A 24,106-nucleotide genomic window follows, 5' to 3' on the forward strand; every position below is an offset into this window, starting at 1 on the left:
TTCCCATTTTTGCTTCTATCTCTCTTATTTGATGTTTAAAATCGTATTCTGGCTCTTCCAGAAATACTTGTTTGGTGTATGTCCAATTAACATTTTCCTTTGAACCTTTGCTTATAGCTGTTATGGAATTACCATCTTCCCATCTTCGTCTGAGTTTGGTTCTTGATTCTCACTGTCACCATTTTACTTTTTATGGTTAAGTGTTGTTTTTGTTTCCTTATTTTTCCAGACTGTTTCTTGACTTTAACTTTTATCTTAAAGTTGATCTCTGTTCATCGATAGTGTGTGTGTGTGTGTGTGTGTGTGTGTGTGTGTATACACCCACTGTCTTAAGCTTTCCTTTTTGTTTGTTTGTTTTTTGGGGGTTTTGTGGATTTTTTATTGATACAAGTAATAACCAAAAGAGCTTTTAATTTTATTTTTTAAGCCAGACCTTCTCATGCCCAGTTATTCCTTAATAAATTTATTTATTTAGAATTTCCCCCAAGTTACATGTAAAGACAAATTTTTCCATCAATTTTTTTAAAACTTTGTGTTCCAAATTCTCTTCTTCCCTCCCCAACCCTCCATTTGAACTCAAGCAATTCAATATAAGTTATAGATATGTAGTCATGTAAAACATCTCCATATTAGTCAGGCTGTGAAAGAAAACAGACAAAAAAAATTTAGAAAGAGGAACTAACTAAAAAAAAATTATACTTCACTCTCTTTTCAGATACCATCAATTCTTTCTCTGTAGATAGATTGCATTTTTCATAAGTCATTCTTGATAGCATCCTGCTCAACGTTTCTTTCACAGTTACTTTTGCTAACTGTTTTACCCTTGATCTTATTATCTCCCCTTGATATTTACTCTATTTTCTATCTTCTTTCACCCTATTCCTCCTCAAAAGTGTTTTGCTTCTTACTGCCCCCTCTCCCAATCTGTCCTCCCTTCCTTCACCTCTCCCCCTTTATCCCCTTCCCCTCCCACTTTCCCACAGGATGAAATATATTACTATACCCACTTGAGTGTGTTTGTTATTCCCTCTTTGAGCCAATTCTAATGAGAGTAAGCCTCATTCACTCCCCTACTCCTTCCCCATCTTCCCCTCCACCCCATAAGCTTTTTCTTCATTCTTTTATGTGAGATATTTTACTCTATTCCACCTCTCACTTTGGGTTTTTTGTGCTGCTATTTTCTTTTCTTTTTTTTTCCTTCTTTTTTTTGCAGGGTAATGGGGGTTAAGTGACTTTCCCAGGGTCACACAGCTAGTAAGTATCAAGTGTCTGAGGCTGGATTTGAACTCAGGTACTCCTGAGTCCAGGGCTGGTGCTTTCTCCACTGCACCACCTAGCTGCCCCTATGCTGCTATTTTCTAAGATAGTTCTATGGAGTCTATGAGATTTTGGTGCTTTAAAGATGGGTGATCCAAGGAGAATTTTGATCACTTTTAACCTGTGTTCTGGTCTTTATTAAGGAATGTTCCTCATTTTCCTTGCAGCCACTAGTACTAGCACTCCTCTCAGCCATGGATCTGTGACCAGGTCCCCTGCTTTTTCTGTGACCACAAGCTCTAGTACTTCTCTCTGTCTTGGACCAGGGCTCCTGTTAGCCTATGAGTGACCACAAGCACTCTTTTCCACCCTGGAACTGCAACAAATGTTCTTAATCCCCTGCAATTGCAAGTGTTGGTGCTAGTCTTCACCCTGGAACTGTAACCAGGGCCCTCCCTCTCCTGTATTTAAAGTGCTAGTGCTCCACTTTACCCTGAAACTGTGACTGAGGACTGTGTATTCAAAAGGGTCCTGCATCTAGTGCCATTAAAGGGTCCCCTGTAATCTCTTTCTGACCAGTTGTCTGACCCACTTTTTGTCTCTTGGCTGAGAGCTCTTGAAGCTGCTGTTGCCACTGTTGCAGGACCCAAGGCCTGTTACTGGTATTGGAGACACAGACACCTTGGGCTGCCACAGACACCTAGCCAGGTGTCATAGACCACTCCTGCCAACCTTCTAAATTGTCTTACATTGGAAAAAATGTCTTATCCCAAATTTTTGTTTTATCTGTCATTCTAGAATTCTATTTGAGGATTTATTTAATAGTTGCTTGGGAGAGAATATTGAGAGCTTAATAGAATTCCTGCCTCTACTCCATCATCTGGGCTTCGTCAATGTGAAATCTAAATTGAATTTCAAATCTATGACAGTGGAAAATGTCTCAGAGCATATGCCTCCCAGTGTTCTGCCTCACTTGAAATAAAGATATTACTGAACAAAGTTATATCTGTATCCATCAAGGAATATTGTGTGATATTAAAGTGGGGAGAATATTTTAAAGAAAAAGCTACTGTGATATATTGTTCTTCACCATTTCTTATTCTTTATTATAATTATTATCATCAATAACAATAAAGCATTTCTGTAATCTATTCTCAGTACCCTTCAGCCAGTATTGGAATAATGTATTAATCATTATTGTAAAGATTTTGTTGAGAAGAGAAAGTAAGCATATGTATTGGTAGATTCTGTTTTCTTCTAGATGGCTTTTACAAAATACCATACATTCCTTTTTTAAATGTTTCAAAAATTATTTAATCATTTATTTTAAAATTATATCATCTTTTGAACAGGATTTTTTGGTATGTATTTAGTCTAGGAGACTATGACTAAAAAGTTATTCAACACAACATAAGTATACTTTTAGTTAGTATCTCTGTCTAATCCAAGTAGGTTAACCACAGAAAACAGATCTCGTAAACAGTCTAGATCATACTTGAAGCCATTTGTAACTTCCCAAAGTTTGTGCTTTATTGGCATAACCTTTTAAAACCCAAAATGACTTCTAAATTGCGATTACATCAAATTAGTACTTTCTCTCATCCTTATATGTCTCTGAATCATGAAATATTTGATTCTCCAAAAGGCTGAAATTAAGCAACAATTGAATCACAAAGGAGAGGCACTTTATAGGGATAAAGTATTCTTTTACAAACTAGAAGCAAGGAATTACCAATATGCAGTGGTATAAATCATGACATCAAAGCAATGCATAAGTGAAAAAGATGGGCTACTCATCTGGTAGGAATAAGAGATGTTCTATTCTTTTCCTCCAAATGTCAAGAGGAAATTAACAAACCTCCCCATATGTTGAGTGAGCCCTCTGTGGCCATCTTAAGTAAGAACAGGAGACAAGTATTGCCAAAAATGGATACCTGAAATAATCTGTAATCTGTAGAGTTGCAGGAAATTCTCATATATGAGATTACAGACACCTTTGAATACTTGGCCACTTCCATGTCTTTGATTTTCTACTATGCCATAGTCTGTTATTCAAAACACTGGAGATAGAAATGTTAGAGTTCAAATCTTTGAACTATACTGTCATAAATGAATATGATATACTACTACAAAAATCCTAGCAAAACATTTTTAAAATTTCATATATTGCGATTTTCTTATTTTCCAGATTATGACATGAATTGTAGGAAATTCATTGAGTTAATCTGCCATTGCACATAAATTGGGAGACATTACAGATGGATACATTAGGCCCATCATTGAAAAAAAGAAAAAAGTAGGTGTGATAGCATTTGGAAAATCGTGTGGGCTTTCAGTGAACCTAAGCTGGTCCCTGATAGTAAATACCCATCTTTTTAACATTATTATTCCAGTGATGCTTTTTTGTCTGCAAATTATGACAATTTTGAATTTCTGAAGAATCAAAATTGCAGGTGACCCAAAGGAGAATATAATACATATAAATTGTAGGTATTATAAGAGAGCAGCATATATCTCTTTATCATGCATGCTATATGTGGCAAGGATGATTTATCTAGGAAATGTTTAATTGGAAAAACAAATTGCCTTGTCTTATAGCAAGAGTGAGGGAAACCTGATGTACAGTCCAAGCACCCATAGAATACAAAAAGACAAAGGCGAAGTGATCTATAAAGTTGGGTAAATCCTCTTGAAAATGTATGTAATACTGCTAACAAAAACCAGGGTGAGAAAGCATGGAGAGGTTTCAATCAGCTATATTGGGATCATGTATCGTTGAAAGCACACAAAAAATTTCTATCACAGACTTTCTAGTAATTACAAGTAGCAAGAGATTACAAGATCCTGTTGAATTTATAATGTCATATCATTAACATGCTTTGAATTGTGGTTTGGAAATTCATTACCGAATGATAGCTTTTGTATTGTTTTTAAAAATATACGAATGGACCAGTTGAAATTAGGCAGCATAAATTTGTAAGGAATCCAGGCATCATGGTGGGGACTTTCCATAGAAATTATTCATCATAGGAAGAGGAAAAGATAGTGGAGATAATCTGAGGTTGTAAATCGGCAAATTATGAGCAACTAATGGACTCTAATGGTGATTTATTCTCCTCTAATTATAAAGTTTACTACATTTGTAAGTAATAGAAACTGAATGGAGGTTTCTTGGAGGTTCTGTAGGAGTAATTATATTGATGGGAGATTGGACTAGGTACAGTACTAATATTACATAATTCCCTTTCAAGCAAAGCTTTAGTGCTAGAGTGGGAAGATAGAATAATGCTCAAAGAATATTAGATATAAAAATATCTCATAGATCCAGTCCATTCCTCTTTTTATTATAAAACAAAAATGAAGTCTGGTATGTTGAAGTGACATCACTAAAACTCTTTTTTAATCCGGGTGGCAATAAACTAACACATAAACTGCAAGTTTTACATCTTCAGTAACTTAGAATTATCCCTCAAAATTATGCCTTGAACAAAGATTTATCATATTTTTTTAAATGTGGAAGTGTTTTGACAGAAAAAAATGATATGTAGCCTTCCATAAGACAGAAATCCAGTTATTTCCCTTTTTATTGTGGATCTGTAATATTATAAACACCAATTAGAAAAATAGCTATCATGTTGATCATTTTCAATATTTTAATAGCAAATAAAATATCATCGTTACTATCAATTTGGGTATATTATAGTAAGTGAATATATTTAAGACTTACCAAAATAAATTATTATGAAGATATAATTTGGTATGCTTAAGTACTGTCGAACTGTACATGCCATCAATTTCTGTACCAATTTTGATGAATTTAGACCTTCAACTAGAAAGCTATTAGAAATGTAGAAGAAACATTTAATGAGTAATCATATCCTTTTTTCTAAAAAAAAAAATCTATTTCTCGCCACCAAATTAATGAATGAGTTTCTTTTAACATTTGACAAGCCACTTTAGCATTACATGTTTTGATCATTAAAGATCATTTGAAGTTATACAAGTTATAGTAATACCTTAAGTAACAAGAGATTACAAGTCCTGTCCGATTTATAATGTGATATCATTAATTTGCACAGTACTTTGTAAGCAGTCGTTTTGTTGAATTGAATTAACATTGATAGTACAATTTGTAATTAACATTCTAACCTGTCTGTAATACATGAATAAATCATTTTTAAGAAATACCAAACTTTGATAAGCTGTAAAAATATTCAATACATGGTAAGAACCTTTCTTCCTTTTAGAGATGAATGTAATATAAAAAATGCTATATAACTCAAGAACTCTTTTACTGAATTTAAAAGGAAATCTTACTAAGAAAATTATGAAGAAAAGGTTCCTGGCAGTCTTTCCTATTCCCTTATTAGTGAGATATTTTATCTTTAATTTGGTGAACAATTATCCCCAAATGTCTAATTTATTCCCTATTAAATCACTTTTAATATATCCTAGCATATTTTATTTGTCTTACCATTTTAAAGGGAATTGATACTACATGATTAAGTATACCTATAGGTGGCATGCCAAACTTGAAAAAGTAACATTGAAGTAGCAATCAGGAGACTACTTTCTACTCCTAATTAAGTATGTGACTGAACAAAACATTTCACTTCTCTGATGTTCAGTTTGCTCACTTAAAATGAAGGGTTTACTAGATGATTTATAAATTCAGTCTCAAAACTATGATTCTATTTGGTAGTATTTCTTTAGAATCTTTATCAGCATTTTAAGGAAATGGGAATAAGGTTTCTGTGATGAAATTCCAAATATTTGAACATTTTCTTAAATCAGCAACTAAATTTTAATACAAATTGCATGTGAATTACTGTAAAGTTTGCCTATTATTCCCAGGCTGAGATAAGTTCTTCCAGAAAGGCCAGGTAAATCCTCAATGAACAAGCTAGACAATGCTTCTCACTTTACTGAGGAGAAATTAAAGTAATCTTATATTTGTTCAATTTTCATGGTGTTCCATTAATTAATACTTGTATTTTCTTTAGTATTCTATTAAAATACATAAAGATATAACACACTTTTTTCAATTGGACTGTATGTTCCACTAAACAGCATTCTAGCACTGAAGATGATTATAAAGGCAGTATTGAGAGACTGTATTTATCATCATATGAATTTCTTATTGCTATCTAGCTTCCTTCTAAAAGCCAAACTTCCACATTGTCTTCCAATTGTTCATAAGGATTAGTACATGACAAGTGAAAAGGAAATTTGTGGTGGAGTTACTTTTACCTCTAGAATGTTTTCTCTTTATCTGAATTCTTTAATGTGTACATACAGAAAGGGGGAGGGAGGTGGAGAAGTAAAGAAAATTAACACCTTCCTCCTTCACTCATCATCTCCTGGCCCCTTCTCTATGATGTTTTCTTTCACCAGCAATTCCCTCCCCCATTTCCTTAAAAGTCAAGAAGTTCCAAATAAAATACTTAATTGTATATGTCTGGGTCACATTTAAAACAACATAAAATAATTAAATATAGACAAATTAAAAATATTTAACTGTTTTCATGAAGATAAGTGCAAGAATTGAACTTAATATGCAGGAAGACTACATATTCATTCTAAGTAAAAACCCATAAAATGTTAATATCTAACTTTAAAATATTAGTTTCAGTAATTGTGCTGTAGATGTTTTCATCAGTGGTTTACTTGGAATTACATAACCTAGTCAACTTTTGTTTCCTTTAGTGATTGAAAAAAGGAAGAACAGAATCAGATCTTTAAAGTTTCCCACTTATATCAAGGCCATTAAATGTAAAATGCCTGGACATTAAAAAGAAGAAAGTTGATTATTGCCTCCCTCTTTCCTACTCCTTCCTCAAAAACTGTTCATGAAGGTTAGCTTCTGAATTCTATCAGAAAGTTTGGTTCCTTCTTTATAATGTACCTTCTATGAGCACAGGATGAAATGACAAAAGTCACATAAAAAGAAGTCAATTTTCTTGTAAATTAGATTTTTGTGATTTCATTCCTATTGCTAGTCACTATACTCACAAAACATTTATGAATTATTGAACTCATTTTCAGTAAAGCAAAAGGATGCCATTGAATTTAATCTTAATTTTAAATAATAATTTAAAAATCATTTTAGATAAACTATGTAAATTTAAATAATACTATTAAAATTTAAAATAGCTTTATATTAGCAGCAAAGCATTTATTTATATTTTAAAACATATGACCTGGGAAATAAAATATGATGGAAATAATTTATTCTTATGCTAAGGAAGACTATGGGGGAAAAAATTGCATGCCTTAAGCAACCTTGTTTCACTCTACCTTATAGCTTGCAGTCTTCAAAGGATAGTTAACATTGTAGAGTTGTGGATGCACAGGCTATTGTAAATTGTGTGTGTGTGTGTGTGTGTGTGTGTGAGAGGGGGGGGGGCAATTTGGGTTAAGTGACTTGCCCAGGGTCACACAGCTAGTAAGTATTAAGTGTCTGAGGCCAGATTTGAACTCAGGTCCTCCTGACTCCATGGCCGGTGCTCTATCCACTGTGCCACCTAGCTGCCCCTATTGTAAATTAACAAGATTTATATTCAGTTGAAATATAAGTTTGAATTCAAGGAAAAATACCAGTATAGGATATCTTGTGTGTGTGTTTTTTTTTCTTAACCCAATCTCTCAGCTAGATCCACTTAGACTTTAGATAGAGAAAAGTCTTGATAGCAATACCAGGGCTTTAAAAACAACTATTTATAGCAAGACTCATTTGGTATTCCTCAACCATGGCACTCCATTTCCCTTCTCCATGTCTTTGCACTGGGGATTATCTATACTTGTAATGGCCTTCCTCCCAACCCTATTCTTGTAGAAGCCTCAGCTTCATTTAAGATTCAGTTCAAGCACAACTTCCTTCAAAAGAACTTTCCTGGAATGACTTCCAAGTACTGAATTCACAATCTCATTTTTTTCTACTACAGTATTCTGTAGCACTTAGTTTTGAGAAAAACAAACTTTGTGGAACAGAAAACTAGGGGGGAAATGTGCCTTTGTTGTTTTCTTACCTCCCTTTCTGAACCTGCCCCCTCCATTCTCCCACCCCAGACTCATATTCTGCCCTGTTGCTTTCCAAAATTTTCCACTTGCCCTGAGGTCTAACTTTCCTTTTCAAAATGAGACTTTCTTCTTGCCAATACAATAAAAATATTACACTTTCTCAGTGTCATTAATTATAGCTAGAAGCTGATTTGATTATTTCATCAAAGTAAATCACAGAAAGATGTGAATTGTGTAGAAGTTTAATGCTGCAAGGTGTTATTTGTATTTTAAATTAGGGAATAGTTAATATAAATGAATCTCTAATTAGGTGACTATATGGAAACATGTCTTAAGAGAGGTTGTCTCTCCCCTTAAATATTCTGACACAAAATGCAATATATAAAACCATCACTGCAGCTGCAATAGGGCAAGTTACTTGAAGTTGCTTTCTCTTTTGGCCAGTTTTCTGCATTTGCTTGTCCTCATGTTTGTCTCTCTGCTCATACTAGCCCTAACTGCACAATAATATGGTCAATGGGAAGTCAGTCTCTTCACCTCACAAGCAATTCCTTCTCAGGAACATAATATTGTCCACTTCCAAATCTGTAGTGCCTTCCTAATCAACTTACTTCACCCTTAGGACAACTTGGTGGTAGAGTGGATAAAGCACTGACCCTGGAGTCAAGAGGACCAGACTTCGAATCTCACCTCAAACACTTACTAGCTGTGTGACCCTAAGCAAGTCATTTAACCCCAATTGCCTTAAACATCCAGGGCCATCTCCAGTTGTCCTTCTGTATATCTTGCCACTCAACCCAGATGGCTCTGGAAGAGAGAGTGAGGTTAGTGACTTTGCACAGTCCCCCCTCACTTAAATATTGTAAGTCATGACATCACCCTGAAGTCATGATCCTCTTTGAGAATGAAGGACAAACACACACACACAAGCTTCAAAACTGGTCAAGAGGATCTAGCTGATTCTCTTCAACCAGTCACAAAATATTTCCTCTTTAGTGTCATCTGCTTTTATCCATTAATCAAAGCACTTTACTCCCCTCACATCAATTAAAGACTTGGTCACACCCAGCTTAATAGATCAGTTGAGGCATTTGAGCCTTCTGTGTTTATATTTGAATGGGCTTAAGATAGAAAGCTCCATTGTTAAATAATTATGGAGAAAGATTCAAAGCTTGGTTTTTAAAAATTTAACCTAATTTGTACATGCTGGCATTGTGCTAAGCATAATGTGGGACCTACAGTATTATATTACATAGTCATCTTCCTCAGGGTTTTCAGTATCTAGTTGGTAAGACAAAATACCTACACATAGCAATATGTGATGATATTCCTTACAAAAACAGTGCATAGAGACAATAAGGACTATAAGTTCAGAAATGAAAACTCTAGGATCTGAACTTACTATGAATTAGGGCTGTCAAGGAGAGCTTGTTATCAAAGTCTAGGGTTGAAATATACCTTGTAATTTTTTTGTTTTACTTTGCATTTGCTTTTGGTAGGGAGTGGAGAGGGTGATTTAGATAGAGGTGTGATGGGAGGCATGTGTGAGTAAAATTACAGAGGGAGAAATTCACAGGGTATGTATTATAGAGGAAAGGATAAACTAATTTGCCCAGGAACAGTATATTCACTTATCACTGACGAGAGAGAGAGACAGAGAGACAGAAGGAGAGGGAGGCAGGCAAGTTTATGGGAAAATTCATATTAAACTAACTTGATGAGGGAGGTCATGTCCTTTGTTTTTGTGTTTTCTCCTTTTAATTAATGCCTCAGATATACAAAGAGCTGATTGTATCACTACCCTACTCAATAAGCTCTAGAAGTGCCCAATTTATGTAGGATAAAATACAAATTCTTCTATTTGGCCCTTCAAAATTTGACTCTAGCCAATTTAACCAGTCTTATTTAACATTAGTCTTCATGTAATCTGGTTTAGCCAAACTGGCTATTTGACAAATTGGTCTATATGTTCTTTGTCCTGAACTTGTTAGTCTGTCTCCCATTTCTATGTCTTTGGACATGTGTACATACATTCCCTTTTCACTTACCCCTTAAAGAATCTTTAGCTACTTTTAAGGTCCATCTCATTCAAAAGATTCATTCTGATCATCTGCTATAAAATCCAGACTATAGATTCCTTTCCTTAGAAAACTACTTTGGGGAGCAGCTAGGTGGTGCAGTGGATAAAGCACCAGCCCTGGATTCAGGAGGACCTGAGTTCAAATCCAGGCCTCAGACACTTGACACTTTACTAGCTGTGTGATCCTGGGCAAGTCACTTAACCCCTTTTGCCCTGCAAAAAACAAAAACAACAACAACAACAAAAAAAAACCTACTCTGTATTTATTTTTTATATATTTTGTATTTTCTTATTTGTGTTCACAATGGTTCTACATAATACTTGAGGACAACATTGATGTGATTTTGTCTTTTTATCCTCATTTTCAGGTGTATGGGAGGTGTTTAATGTTTTTTTAATAAATGAATGCTGCATGACATAAATATTTTGTTATGAGAGAAAGGAATAAAGAGAGTTCAAATTTGGGCCAGGCAAAATTTATTACCCTCCTACTGTTTTTTGTTTGTTTGGGGTTTTTTGAGGGGCAATGGGGGTTAAGTGACTTGCCCAGGGTCACATAGCTAGTAAGTGTCAAGTGTCTGAGTCCGGATTTGAACTTAGGTCCTCCTGAATCCAGGACAGGTGCTTTATCCACTGCGCCACCTAGCTGCCTCCCTCCTATTGTTATGATAGGTTAGTAACATATAACTTCAGAGAAGCTAAATTAGCAAGAGTTGAAATGTGGAAATGGAATTTTTATAAATCAATGCAAAGTGAAAAATTTAAATAGTTAAACATGATACGTTGGTTCTTCATTAATTTTTTTTTGCATAAATAGTTTCTGTATCTCAAAATGTATTACAATTTATTCCCTAAAAGTATTTTTGAAAAGCAAAATGAGAACCCAAAGTCATATGCATAGAATATTCAAGGAACCATCTTAAAAAAAAAACCCTTAATCATATGTAAAGGATGTATGAATATGTGGGGAGGGTTAAGGAGGGAGAGACAGAGAGAGCTATAGCTTTCAATATCATCTGTGTGTATATCTACAGAAAATTAAAAGCCATTTGTGATTTTTATGCAGATTTGACACTGGGTTTATTCCTTTTGTAGTGATTTTAATTAGTTTAAGACTGTTTCATAATGACAACTTTCTCATAAGGAATTAATGGTGAAACTATTTAGGTAACATAAATCTATTTCCTATTCATTGAGAAATAATACTCTCCATTAAAACCCATATTGAATAAAAGAATTATTTTTAAAGTTGGGAAATGAGTTTGATATCAGTATAATGATAGGATACAGAGCAGCTCTTTTTTGAACTACCTGTTCTCTTGTCATTTTAATGCTTGATCATATCATATGTTATTCTGTGAATAGTGGAATTTTCCTTGCTGATATAATATATCAAATATATCTTAGTGTGTTTGGGCAGATGGAAATTTCATGAGGTCTTTTGGATAATTGATGAATTGTCTTAATAAGAAAAAATAATTTATTTAAAGTTCATTATTTTTATCTGACTAACAAACTCTATTTCACAGTGAAAAAAATCTAAAAATATCTTAAAGCCAAAATGTAGATCTGAGGTTTTGAAACTAGATGACTTTTATCTACTTTTTGGCATATCATCCAAAATAAAAAGTCTCTATATTAATTAATACCTGATCAATAAATCAATCACTATTTATTAACCACCAGCTATAATATGTCAAGCACTGTGCTAACCTTTGAATCGAGGTGTTATGGCTATTTAGAAGTCAATATACAATCATTACAAAGGATTGGGGAAAAAAGTTGAATTAAATTATCAATAACAGGAAATCACTTAGACATAACAGACATACTAACTTCAAAGATTATTAGACAACATGTTATCTAAAGAGGTTGTAGAAACTATCTAAATTTTTGCAAGGTGAAAATACGAAGAACTCAATCTAATTAGTCACTTTCTCACTCAGTAGTAATATGAAAACAGTATTGGAACCTTTCGTCTTAAGAGATTCCATCAATTCCATAAAAACTAGTCATTCTGAAATGTGCTTTCAAAATTTTAATATTTTTTCTTTCACTATACACTAAAATATCCCGATCCAAACTTAACAAGGAAATGATAAATAGGAAAGAGAGAGAGAGAGAGAGAGAGAGAGAGAGAGAGAGAGAGAGAGAGAGCAATAGCAAACAGGATTACTCCCATCCTTTCTATTTTCTCTTTTTTGCTCCTTTTACTTTTATTTCTGCAGGTCCTGTAGTCTCAGGCTTCTACAGATTTCTGAGACTGTCAATATATTCGAATTGCATGAAGTGGCATCCATTTTTGGTAAGTTTCACTTAAAACCTTGCTTTTGTTTGCCCTTATTCCCATCCCCATTCCCTTTGCTCTTAATTCCCAATTGCTCATGGCCTGAAACTTTACCACACATTCCAGGATCTCAATAGTTATTATTCTATGGATACCATGACCCCCTATCAGTGTCCTGCTTACTTGACAGTCAAGTGCAAACTGGGCCCCTTTGGTCTTCTTCCCTTTCTTGTTTTCTGTTTCCGGCTCCTTCTAATTATATATCTTATGTACTTTGACTCCCTAGGACTCAGGTGCATTCTCTTTCTTGCCAACTAAGGTACCATATTCTCATAATTCCCTGTAACTTTTTCTTGGTTTCCTTTCTCTACAATCCCAATGTCTCATCTCTCACAGTGCACTTTCTAGTTACTTTCCCCTCATCCTTAGTGTTTTGCTTCATAACTCTATCTACAGTTGCATAAGCATGGAACTAGGTGGCAAAGCACCAGGCCTCAGGGATTTAGGTCCATTATTTGACTAGGTAGTATGTAAAATCTTTAGGTTCTAAGGATCTGCCAACAATCTAAGGAAGAGCAAGTTAACAAATATATAAAAGTAGGCTGAGACATCACAAACTGGGGATTGAGAATTTGGATGACTAAATGTGTAATAAGACAGGATGGCATACAAGAAAGAGAGAGGCAGGGTTGAGATTGTCATGGTATTGCAGAAATAAGGACACTGGTTATATGGTTATGTGACCCAGGTGTCTGAGATAAAACATCTCAAAGATTCCGCTCAGGTTGTGTTGGGACCAATCAGCTAAGAAGCGGCAAAATTTAAAATGGGATGGGGGCAGGCAAAAGCAAATTCATAAGACAGATTAACCAAAAATGGCTTATATTTGCCAACTTGTTTTATTTCCTCCCACATACACACAGAATCATTGTAAGAGAATAAGGAGAAATAAAATTACAATTAAAATGGGAAAAATAAATACTTCCATTTCATTCCTTTAAATATATATATATGTATATATATATATATGAATTTTATTATTTTATTGGTGTGTTTAACTTAGAATTTTTAAGGTAAATAGTTTAAAATTCATTGATCATATTTCTACTATAATTTCATCACTGAGGTGCTTTTTGTTTTAAAAGAGGGTTTCCCTAGATGACTTCTAAGGTGTCTTCCAACTCTGAGATTCTATGGTTTCTATGATTCATTATGGAATTTACTGCCTGTTTTCATTGCTCTGTTCCTTAGTTATTGTAGCCATAGAACATTTGGTTTCTAGTTGGTGTTAACTTATTAGTTCCCATTTCATTAATTTTAAATTTCATTTTAGAATGAATTAAATTTCAAATTTAAAAATTAAATTTTGTCGGGCTACAGAAGAATAATTGTCAATGATTCTGTACTTTTTTGGTGCTGTTTCAATGGGATGTTTTTAGATACTTTTGTCTATTGGATTTTGATGTAGAAAATATCTTTGAAAATTAGGAATATTTACTAATATGTTACAGTGTTGTGAGATCAATATTAGAGCCCCACTTGATTGAACTGGAAAGAAACATTATTACCTAATTTTTATTTATGTGTGTATATAATACACATGCACTCATATATATTCCCTTCAACTTTTTTTAAGTTAACAATGTGTTATAACTACCTGTGAAACACTGGTTGAAAAACAAATTAAGATTTTTTTTTCCATTTTTGCCCAAACAGCTCACACTCTCTAACAAATAATCACGTCATATGAGGACTCATAGCCTTTTTTTAAGGTGTTCTGTAATGTTTAATCAATATTAGACTTTTTAACATAATGCATGTCACATATTTCCCTATACTTCATAGTATATATTTCTTTCTTATGCATCATTTTCAGTGATCATAAATTGTTTTGTTGTCATTAGAGCTCAGGAGGCAATGACACATTCTATTTTTCTATTGATAGCTGAAACCTTTACTGTTAACCTTAATTTCTTCTTCTGTTTTTGAACTTTATTGATTATTTTGTTAAACCAATCTATTAAAGAGAAATTTTGGCATGATTTTCTAATATACCCAAAGACAAACGAACAAGCAAATAATATAAACATTTATCTCATGATGATCAATTTGGTTTAAAACTCAAAAAATCTTTGAACAAAAAATAATTATTAATATTTCACCTTTTACACATAGTTTACTCTAAACATATGAACATATGGGCATACATATTTGAAATGTTTTAAGATAGAAAAATATTATTCCAGTGATCAGTACAAAGTATATCATATTAGAAATCTATGATAACTATTGATTTATAAAGAAATACAATGAAATGTGTGCTGTTTCTTCTTTATTTTCTTATTAATGTAGTTTTCTTTTTGCTTTTTAAAATTCATGTTGTAAAATAATGAATATCTTTAACTTAGATAAATATCTCTCTTTAAAATTTATCTAATTTCCACATAAAATTCAAAATACAGTATATTGTAAAGAAGCCAAATGACGTGAAATATGCAACAGTGACTGAGTTCATAAGGAATGGAAAAGATTTGCAGTCATCACGTGTTACCAATATCATATGATTAAAATTTAATTGTATTTGTAAGTCAGCCATGTGAACCAGTGGCAATCTTTGTTAAATAACATTAATTTAATATTTTAGTTGCCAAAGTGATAATTTATAAGTGCTTAAGTCTATTGAATTTTTAAAATATGAGTAACATTGAATGTATTTTATTTGATAACAAAGCAGTAATTCTGAGAAAATCCACTTATGACCCTTTTCTTATGGTGAAAAATCTGTATACTCTGCTGGTTAGAGGAAGGTATTATATCATACAATGAATTTTTACATTTAAAAATATAAAATTACTGCTCAGGCAAAGTTCTTAAAATATCATATCCAATGTATATATCCTTTATTGAGTTGTAATACAAAAGGCCAGTACCTACAGAAAATATTTCTTTGAAAATTATATTTTATCATTAAAATTAGAAAGGGGGATGTTCATTTAATCATTTGTGAGAAATTTTATCAAAAATAACAAAGTTCATCAAATGAATTAATCTTTAATAAAAAATATGTGGGGGCAGCTAGGTGGCGCAGTGGATGGAGCACTGGCCCTGGATTCAGGAGTACCTGAGTTCAAATCCGGCCTCAGACACTTAACATTTACTAGCTGTGTGACCCTGGGCAAGTCACTTAACCCCAATTGCCTCACTAAAAAAAAAAAAAAAAGTGTACTTTACACTTAGAATGATATAACTTTTTAAGAGCAAATTTCATTATAATAAAATAATGGCGACAACATAACACCCACTTTTTTCATATTGCTTTTCAAAATCTTGTTAAGTGTCTGAGGACAGGAACCCAAATCTGCTCATTACTGGTGCACTCTTTGTCAACTCACTGTATAAGAAGAGTGTATAATCTTCAAGGATTTGTTATCTTGGATTTCTGTGTATCTTATCCTACTTACTCCATTGATGGAAATTGTTTAGGGTTTCCAAAATTATATTTGTTCATAACTGAAAGTCTATAACTATGTACCAAAGGGGAAATACTTTACAATCTTTTGTCCCCTATAGGTAAAAATTAAAACCCCCTTTGGACAAACATTGTTTGGGAGGATTTCCCTATATAACAATAAAGTCAGCGAAATAAAATTCCTTAAGTCCTCAAAAGTGACATGTTAACCATTCAAGTGTTTTAAAAAATCCCTTCCCCAGAAGCTACCAAAAAAAAATCACATGTCAAAATTAATGAGTTTTTCACAATGAGTTTTAGAGGAATCCTTAAATATTTGAAATGTAACCAGGATAAAAAGAATAATAGAATCTAAGAGGAAAAGGTCACTCAATGGTTGTTTATTCCAAATTGTAACTAAATATGAATCTATTTTATAAGGAGAAGATAGATGGCATAATGGATAGAGCATAGGGTAAGGAACACTCAAAGTCAAATCCAGACTCAAACACTGTGTGACACCAGACAAGTTACTTAATGACTCTCTGTCTTGGTTTCCTCATCTCTAAAGTGGGGTTAATAACAGCATCTACCTCCCAGGATTATGCGGATCAAATGAGATAGTAATTATAAAGCAGTTCGTAAATGCCTAGAATATAAGCACTATTGAAATGTTATTAGCTATTATTGCCATTGTTGTGATGATAATGGTTGTGGTGGTGATGGAGATGATGTTATTCCTGAGAAGTTTCTACCATCCAATGTATAGCTTGATCTAACTTCTGGGAAGTTTTCTGGGAGCATGATTAAGTCCATTTTCCTCTCTGAGCTTTCATAACAAATTCTTTGTCTACTTTCCTTGATCAAAATCCAGTTCCTGCTTCTTAGCTATAGGTATTCTCCATGGTTTTGCCCTAGATCCTCTTCTCTTTCTACATTTCATCTCTTGGTGACCTTATATGCTCTCTTGGGATTAATTGTCATCTCTACCCTGCTTGTTCTCATACCTTTATACCTAAACCAAGCCTTATATATTCACTGCTGAGTCTCAGTATCAAATAAGAAACTCCCTGGTGGACATATCAAACTTGCTGTCTCATAGATATCTCGGCCGATATATGCAAACCTGGATTCATTCTCTCTCCCAAAACATTCACTGGTCTTTAAAACTTATCCATTTCTGTCAAGGGCAATATCATAGTTCTAGTTGCCTGGATTCACAATCTAGATATCATCCTCCACTTCTCAAACATGACCTACATACCCAATTAATTATGAAATCTTGCAATTTCTACCTTTGTATCATCTAACATCTGTCTCTTCACTTACAGAACAAATTTCCTAATCCAGCATCTCATTCCATAGACTATCGCTATCACTTCCTGAGAGGTTTTTACTTCTCCAATCTCCCCAATCCAAATCTCCTTCATAAAACTGCCAGTGATTTTCATACATCATAGATCTAACCACATTACTTCCCTATTCAATTCATTCTAGCATCTCCCTATTACCTGTATGATCACAGATAAATTCCTCTTTTTTGACATTTAAAGTTCTTCACAATATGTGTCCATCCTACTTTTACTTTGTTCTTATATCTTACTTTCCTTCAAACATACTCCAGTCATTTCTGGCTTTTATTTTATTCTTCATATGATGTGATTCTTCATCTCTCCCCCTCTGAGCTCTTACACAGGATGTCCCCATGCCTGAAATGGACTTTTTTCCTCACCTTTACCTCTTAAATTCTTTAGGTACCTTCTCATATCAGCTCAAGAAGTGCCTTCTCCCTCAAAGTTTCTTTGCATCTGTTTTGTAGATCACAATACACAGAAATGTCTCCTGTTTTTGTATGTTGTTGAAGGCAAAGACTATTGTTTTTATGTTCCTAGTGCTTACCACAGTACTTGGCAGAGAGCAGGTACTTAATGGCTAATTGATTCCTTACATCAAGGATAAATCTTCTCTCTATCTCCTGCCCATTATTCCTGTTTCTGTGTGCTAATGTTAAAGAAAAAGTCCAGTCTATCTGCTACATGACAAGTATTCCTGTATCTGGGGATATATGTCATGTCTCTCCCTAAGCCTTCTCTTTTCCAAGTTAAACATTCCCAATTCTTTCAACCAATCATTTTTTTCTGAGTCAACCAATTGTGTCTCCAAGACAATAATGTTTCACTTTTTGAATCATCAAAAATTATCTTTTTGTAACACATTTGTGTTGAAGTTGCTTCTTATTATGGTTCCCACAAGTATTGTAAGTATCTAAGTAGCTCGTGTAAGGTAACAATAAATAGGAAATAGGAACTAAGTATAAAGAGGAATATAGAAAGCACCTACTAAAATTGCCTCCTAAATTAATTGCGACCACATCCAGAGACTATATGTTAAATTAAGGGAAGCCATTTAACCCCTAACAAACTGCCCTGGTCAACAGCTGCAATTAGGTACCAAACATCTGCAATAAAACCAGAAAAACTATATGCTAATAAGGCAACCCTAAGCTATTGTGGAAAAGACAAATCTATGCTCCCCACTAAGACCCCATAAAGTATGGGGAACTCAAATCCTGACTCTCAAATACCCCTCCAACTAATATTATTCCATGCTTCCCAACTGCTCCCAACTCTGATGCACCCTTACATAAATGACTTTATGTATCCCTATCATCCCCGGACTTTATTAAAATGTGATTGATGCATTATCCCCTGCTTAATGCCTGTGTGATCTTTCCTAGTAAGTATTCAAAGAACTGGGCTGGTCTACCCTGATACAACTAAAGCCCTCTTGTGGTCCCCTCCTTTAATTATTTTCTATTTACTATTTATATTTCAGATTGACAATAATAATGCATAGAAAATTATTCAATCATGTGAGCACAAAAGAATTATATCGAACAGAACTGAATTTACATATATGACAATGGGCTCACTATTGACAATGAATCTTTCCCTCTGGTTCAGAGATGGCTTCTTTCTTTTAAACAAACTCCCTAGAGTGTGACCTAGTCTTCCACACATTGACTTTGATTCCAGGAGCTATTCAGGTCCTATTTCCTTTTGTTTGATTTAATCAAAAAATGTTCTTACCTAAGAAATGTAACTCATTTTAGGTAGGTCAGATGATCTGCAGTCATACTTTTAATCTATGAGTGGCCATAATTATATATCCATATTTGTAAAGAATCTTCTTCTTTATCTGAGAATAGTATTGTGGCATAGGTAATAAAATAAAGTACCATAATCTTTCCCATACTACTTATTCTTAATCTGTTGCTTCCACAGCATGATCTAGCTTGCAACATTTCAAAGAGACAAACAAAAAAATCTGGTTCTATAATTGGAGGACCTGTGTTCAAATATTAGTTCTATCCTGAGATTCTGTGCATTGGGAAATGGTCAAAATATCTAAGATAGCAGACACTGTTGAGAATGGTCTCAATCTAGTTTCAGTACATATGTCTGAATTATAATTCTAAGGTAACCTATGACAGTGAAGTAGTGAAATAACATGGAAGTGATCAGTATGCTGAAAACAAAGGTAATATTTTGCCTTTGGTGGTTAATCATTATAAATTAGGAAATCATTTGGGAATTTCAGAGTCAAAAACAACTTTTTGTCTACCCTATAGAAAAAGATGAAAATTGAGTGAATTGCATGAATCAGTATCTTGCATTTTTCATTTTTTATATATAATATTTATTTTAAAATATTTCATTTTATTATTAAAATAATTGCAATTTTAAAATGTCCTTTTTCTTAAATTATCATATTGTGATATTGAAGAAAACAAGCCTAGTTGTAATGCATATGCTTGCTTTCATTTAAAATAACATTTCCACATGACTGACTCTTTTATTGTGGGCGTTATCCTCCTAATGTGGCATGTAAAATTATTTTCTAATATGATAAACCTACAGAATCATATAATTCCTTTCCCAAAGAATTTACAATGTTTCTTTAGTCTCAGTAAATAGATTCATTATATATATATATTTGAAAGTAATTATAAAATTTTAATATTAAATCACTGCTTTGTAGTACATATATGCCTTAAAAAAATTATACTATACATATTAGGTTCAGGATTAATACTCATTAAGTCCAATCATGTATTTTTGTTGGAAAAAGAAATATCAACGATGCTGAAACTTCTTGACTAGTGACTTAAATCCATTATCTATGTCAAACTTACCCTAATAGCTATAATCCCTTTCTTAACATGTTTGAATTTATTTTTTCACTATACACAGAAAACATTTTTCTAATAATTAATTTACAGCTATGTTTGCCAAGAAGACAACTCTTATTAGGGATAAAGGACATCTGACTATTCAGAAATAACAGAATAATATTTATTGTATAAGAAACAAATTGAACATTGCCACCTCATCCTTACCCACCAACATTTTTAAAACCAAAGATATATTTAATTTATTTCTACTTATTTTCCAGGCTACAAATAGTATGCCATTTTTGTGTATATGTATGCATGCATACATATATGCATATCCATACACATATGCATGCATGTATGTACACACATATATTTAATTGAAGTGAGATAGGAAAGTTCATGAGAATATGTCACTAAGTTTACAATAAGATATGAAATCTTAATTGTTGTGCAACATATATGACCATTATTCAGAATCATGCCTAAATTTTATTGGTTTTATATTTATATTAATATAATATTTGTGGACACATGAATGCAAGGAGAAGACATTTTTGGAAGGACTACATACATACATGTATAGGATGAGTTTTCAAATGATTTTTTTTTTTAGTGAGGCAATGGGGGTTAAGTGACTTGCCAAGGGTCACACAGCTAGTAAGTATTAAGTGTCTGAGGCCGGATTTGAACTCAGGTACTCCTGACTCCAGGGCCGGTGCTCTATCCACTGCACCACCTAGCTGCCCCTCAAATGAATTTCATAGAGTTGGGTCTTGGGCTGTATTTTGAAAGATTTGGGTAAATAGGAGAAGGAATATTACTTCAGATAGAGGAATGAAGACATGGGTAAAAATTACATGTGCAGTACACTAATCTGGCTAGAGTAAAGGGTTTGTGATGATCAATGGAAGGGAGTGTATCCTGTCTTCTAACACCTTACCCATCCCCAAGAAATAACAAGAGCAAAGCATCCAGAAACATTTGGGTTAGGAAGTGAAGAAGGAAATCAGGAAGCATGAATTTGTATACATACCTCTAGTAGAACAACTTAGAAAAACATTCCAGCTATTGGAATGGTATCCAGGGAATTTTTAAATCCAAAGCTAAATTGCAATGTGGTATAAAGAAAGAAAAAATATAATGGGAGTCAACAGCCTTGAGTTCTAGGCTCAACTCCAATACTATTTTTGTGATCTTGGATAAAGGACAAATCATTAACTTAATCAATGTTCAGTTTCCTCAACTGTAAAATGTAAAGAATGAGTGAACATTATGATCTCTGAAGCCCTTTCTTTTTCTAAAATCCTGTAGTTGTCATAATTTTCTATAAAATACCAAAAAACTTCAGAAAACACCATCAGAGACTACTAAATACAGTGATTATTAAGATTAACATAAGAATATAGGTTAAAAATAGACACAATAACTTTATTTTTATCCTTCCTTACAAACTTGCTTCTTCGGACTCTACTGTTTCAGGTGGTGCCTGCAGCCACACTCTATCATTCTTTGCAACTGGAGAGTCACTCTTAGCTCTCCACAAAATAGCTAATTAGTTCTGTTGAATCTACAACTGCATTATCTGTCATACCTGCTCCCCTTCTTTCCCTTCCTTCTGCCACACCCTAATACAGAATCAAACTTTCTGGGAAGATCATGATAACCTTAAAGTACTCTTAACTCTACTTTTCTTCTTCCACTCCATCTTTCATACTATTGGCAGAATAATCTTTCACACTCAGATCTAGCCATGTCTTTCCTCTGATAAAAATTGTTCAGTACCTTTTTATTGCTTCAATTAAATGAAATGATAGGAATTTGTTGAGTACTTATAGAAATAAAGACACTGTCCTAGGCCTGCAAATATAAAGACAAAAGAAAGAAACATAAACCTTAAGGAGTGTATTATACATTCTAAGGGGTAAAATAACATGTATATAGCAAAGTAAATAAAAATGTATACAATGTAAATAAAAAAAGTAATTTATGTGGGAGAGGGCACAGGATAAAGCATTTGCCTCACAAGTAAATCTCAGCCTCTTTTGCTTGAAATTCAATGTTCTCTACCCTCTGGTTCCACCTTGCCTTTATAGTTTTACCTCACCTTGTGTCCCTCTATACAATTGCCAAATTGATCTACACTATTACTTGAACATTCTGTACTCTTTCCCACCTCCGTGACTTTATTCCTGTTAAGTTCTTTGTCTGAAATCCCCTTCTTCCCATATTCTATTAGCAGAATTATTTCCCAGTCCATAAGGTCTGATTTTTACAAACTTGGTTCTTTGTACAACCAAAAGTCCCCTCCAGAGAAATGTGGGTGTCAAGGCATCACATGGACTTTGGTTATGAGAGACAAAGGTAGGTAAGAAATGGGCTGTGCCCAAAGAATAGGACTCAGGTTGTTGAAGGGGAAGCCTATATGTCTTCAAGGAAATTTTCAGCAATTATTATTTTTAAAATATAAGCACACAGAATATACAATGTACTATCAATTTGACCAAATATTTTAAGGTTATAATTTTCAGGTTGATATACTTGACTTTTATGATTTAGATACTAAGGTAATTTTAAGTAACTAGTTTGATTCTGGTTATAATCACTGCATATATTATTTTCTTGGCTCTGCTTACTTCATTCCAAATTAGTCCATGTAGATCTTTCCATGGTTTTCTGTATTTGTCAAGTTCTTTACAGCTCCAAAGTCATGTTTGGAATATATGATTGACACTGAGCTAGCCATTTTGAACAAAAAGATTATGTACTCATAGTCTAGTCACTAATTAAATCTACCTTCCTCTTTATTTTCTGCCTCAATTTACATTTCTTTTCAGATTTTTCTGAAAACATCCTACTCATCCTTTTATATAGCACAATAGTATTCCATCCCAACATATTTAATAACTTGTTCAGCTATTCCACTTATTGCTAAGCATCCCAGCAATGTCCAATGCTTTGCCACCACAAAAAGTACTGCTATAAATAGTTTTGTATATATAGCTAATTTGCCTTTTTTATCTCTTTGGGCTACAGACTTAGTAGTGGTATTGATGAGTCAAAGTGAAAGCACAGTATTCCTATGCTTTGGGCAAAGTTCCAAATTGCATTCCAGAATGGTTAGGTCAGTTCAAAACTCCACCAAGAGTGCATTATTGTCCTAATTTTTCCACATTCCTTCCAACATTTGTCATTTTTATTTGCCATTAATATGATAGGTGTGAGGTAGTACTTCAAAGTTCTTTTAATTTAGATTCCTCTAGTGGAGTATTTTTTTTAATATGACTAGTAATAGCTTTGGTTTCTTTTGCTAAAAACTACCTGTTCATATCCTTTGACCATTTATGAATTGAGGAATAACTCATATTTTTTTTAAATTGACTTCGTTTTGTATATTTAAGAAATGATGCCTTTATTAGAGAAACTTGCTATAAAATTTTTATTCTGAGTTTCCTACTTTCCTTTGAAACTTGGCTGCATTAGTTGTGTTTCTGCAAAATCTTTTAAATTTAATCAGAATTACCCATTTTGCATCAAATAATGCTCTATATTTCTAGTTTTATCATAATTTCTTCTCTTATTCATAGATCTAAGAGGTAAATCATTTACATGATATTATAATTTGCTTTATCACATTTTATGTCTGAATCATTACCTATATTTACCTTATTTATTTTGGTATCTTTTGAGACACATATATGTATATATTTTGAGGCCCTTAACTATAGCTCCAACATTTAAATTTTCCATGCTCCCCTAATTTACTTCTGACAACACCCTTTATGTCAAAATATTTATTCTGGGGCAGCTAGGTGACGCAGTGGATGAAGCACTGGCTCT

General features: G+C 33.4%; 1 protein-coding gene across 9 annotated transcripts in view; it reads left to right on the top strand.

Annotated features, from left to right (window-relative positions):
* The window catches only part of EPHA6 (EPH receptor A6), a 1,203,504-nt gene that overhangs the window by 170,260 nt on the left and 1,009,138 nt on the right, over positions 1-24,106 (top strand). For 2 of the 9 annotated variants that reach the window (XM_043994224.1, XM_043994225.1), the window contains one exon: positions 12,586-12,662. The exons of the other annotated variants lie outside the window; for them this stretch is intronic. In XM_043994224.1, coding sequence (XP_043850159.1) covers positions 12,586-12,662 — 77 coding nt within the window. The remainder of the gene's footprint in view (positions 1-12,585; positions 12,663-24,106) is intronic. 9 annotated transcript variants of the gene reach the window in all.

Source organism: Dromiciops gliroides, chromosome 3 (assembly GCF_019393635.1).
Source record: "Dromiciops gliroides isolate mDroGli1 chromosome 3, mDroGli1.pri, whole genome shotgun sequence".
Lineage (NCBI taxonomy): Eukaryota > Metazoa > Chordata > Mammalia > Microbiotheria > Microbiotheriidae > Dromiciops > Dromiciops gliroides.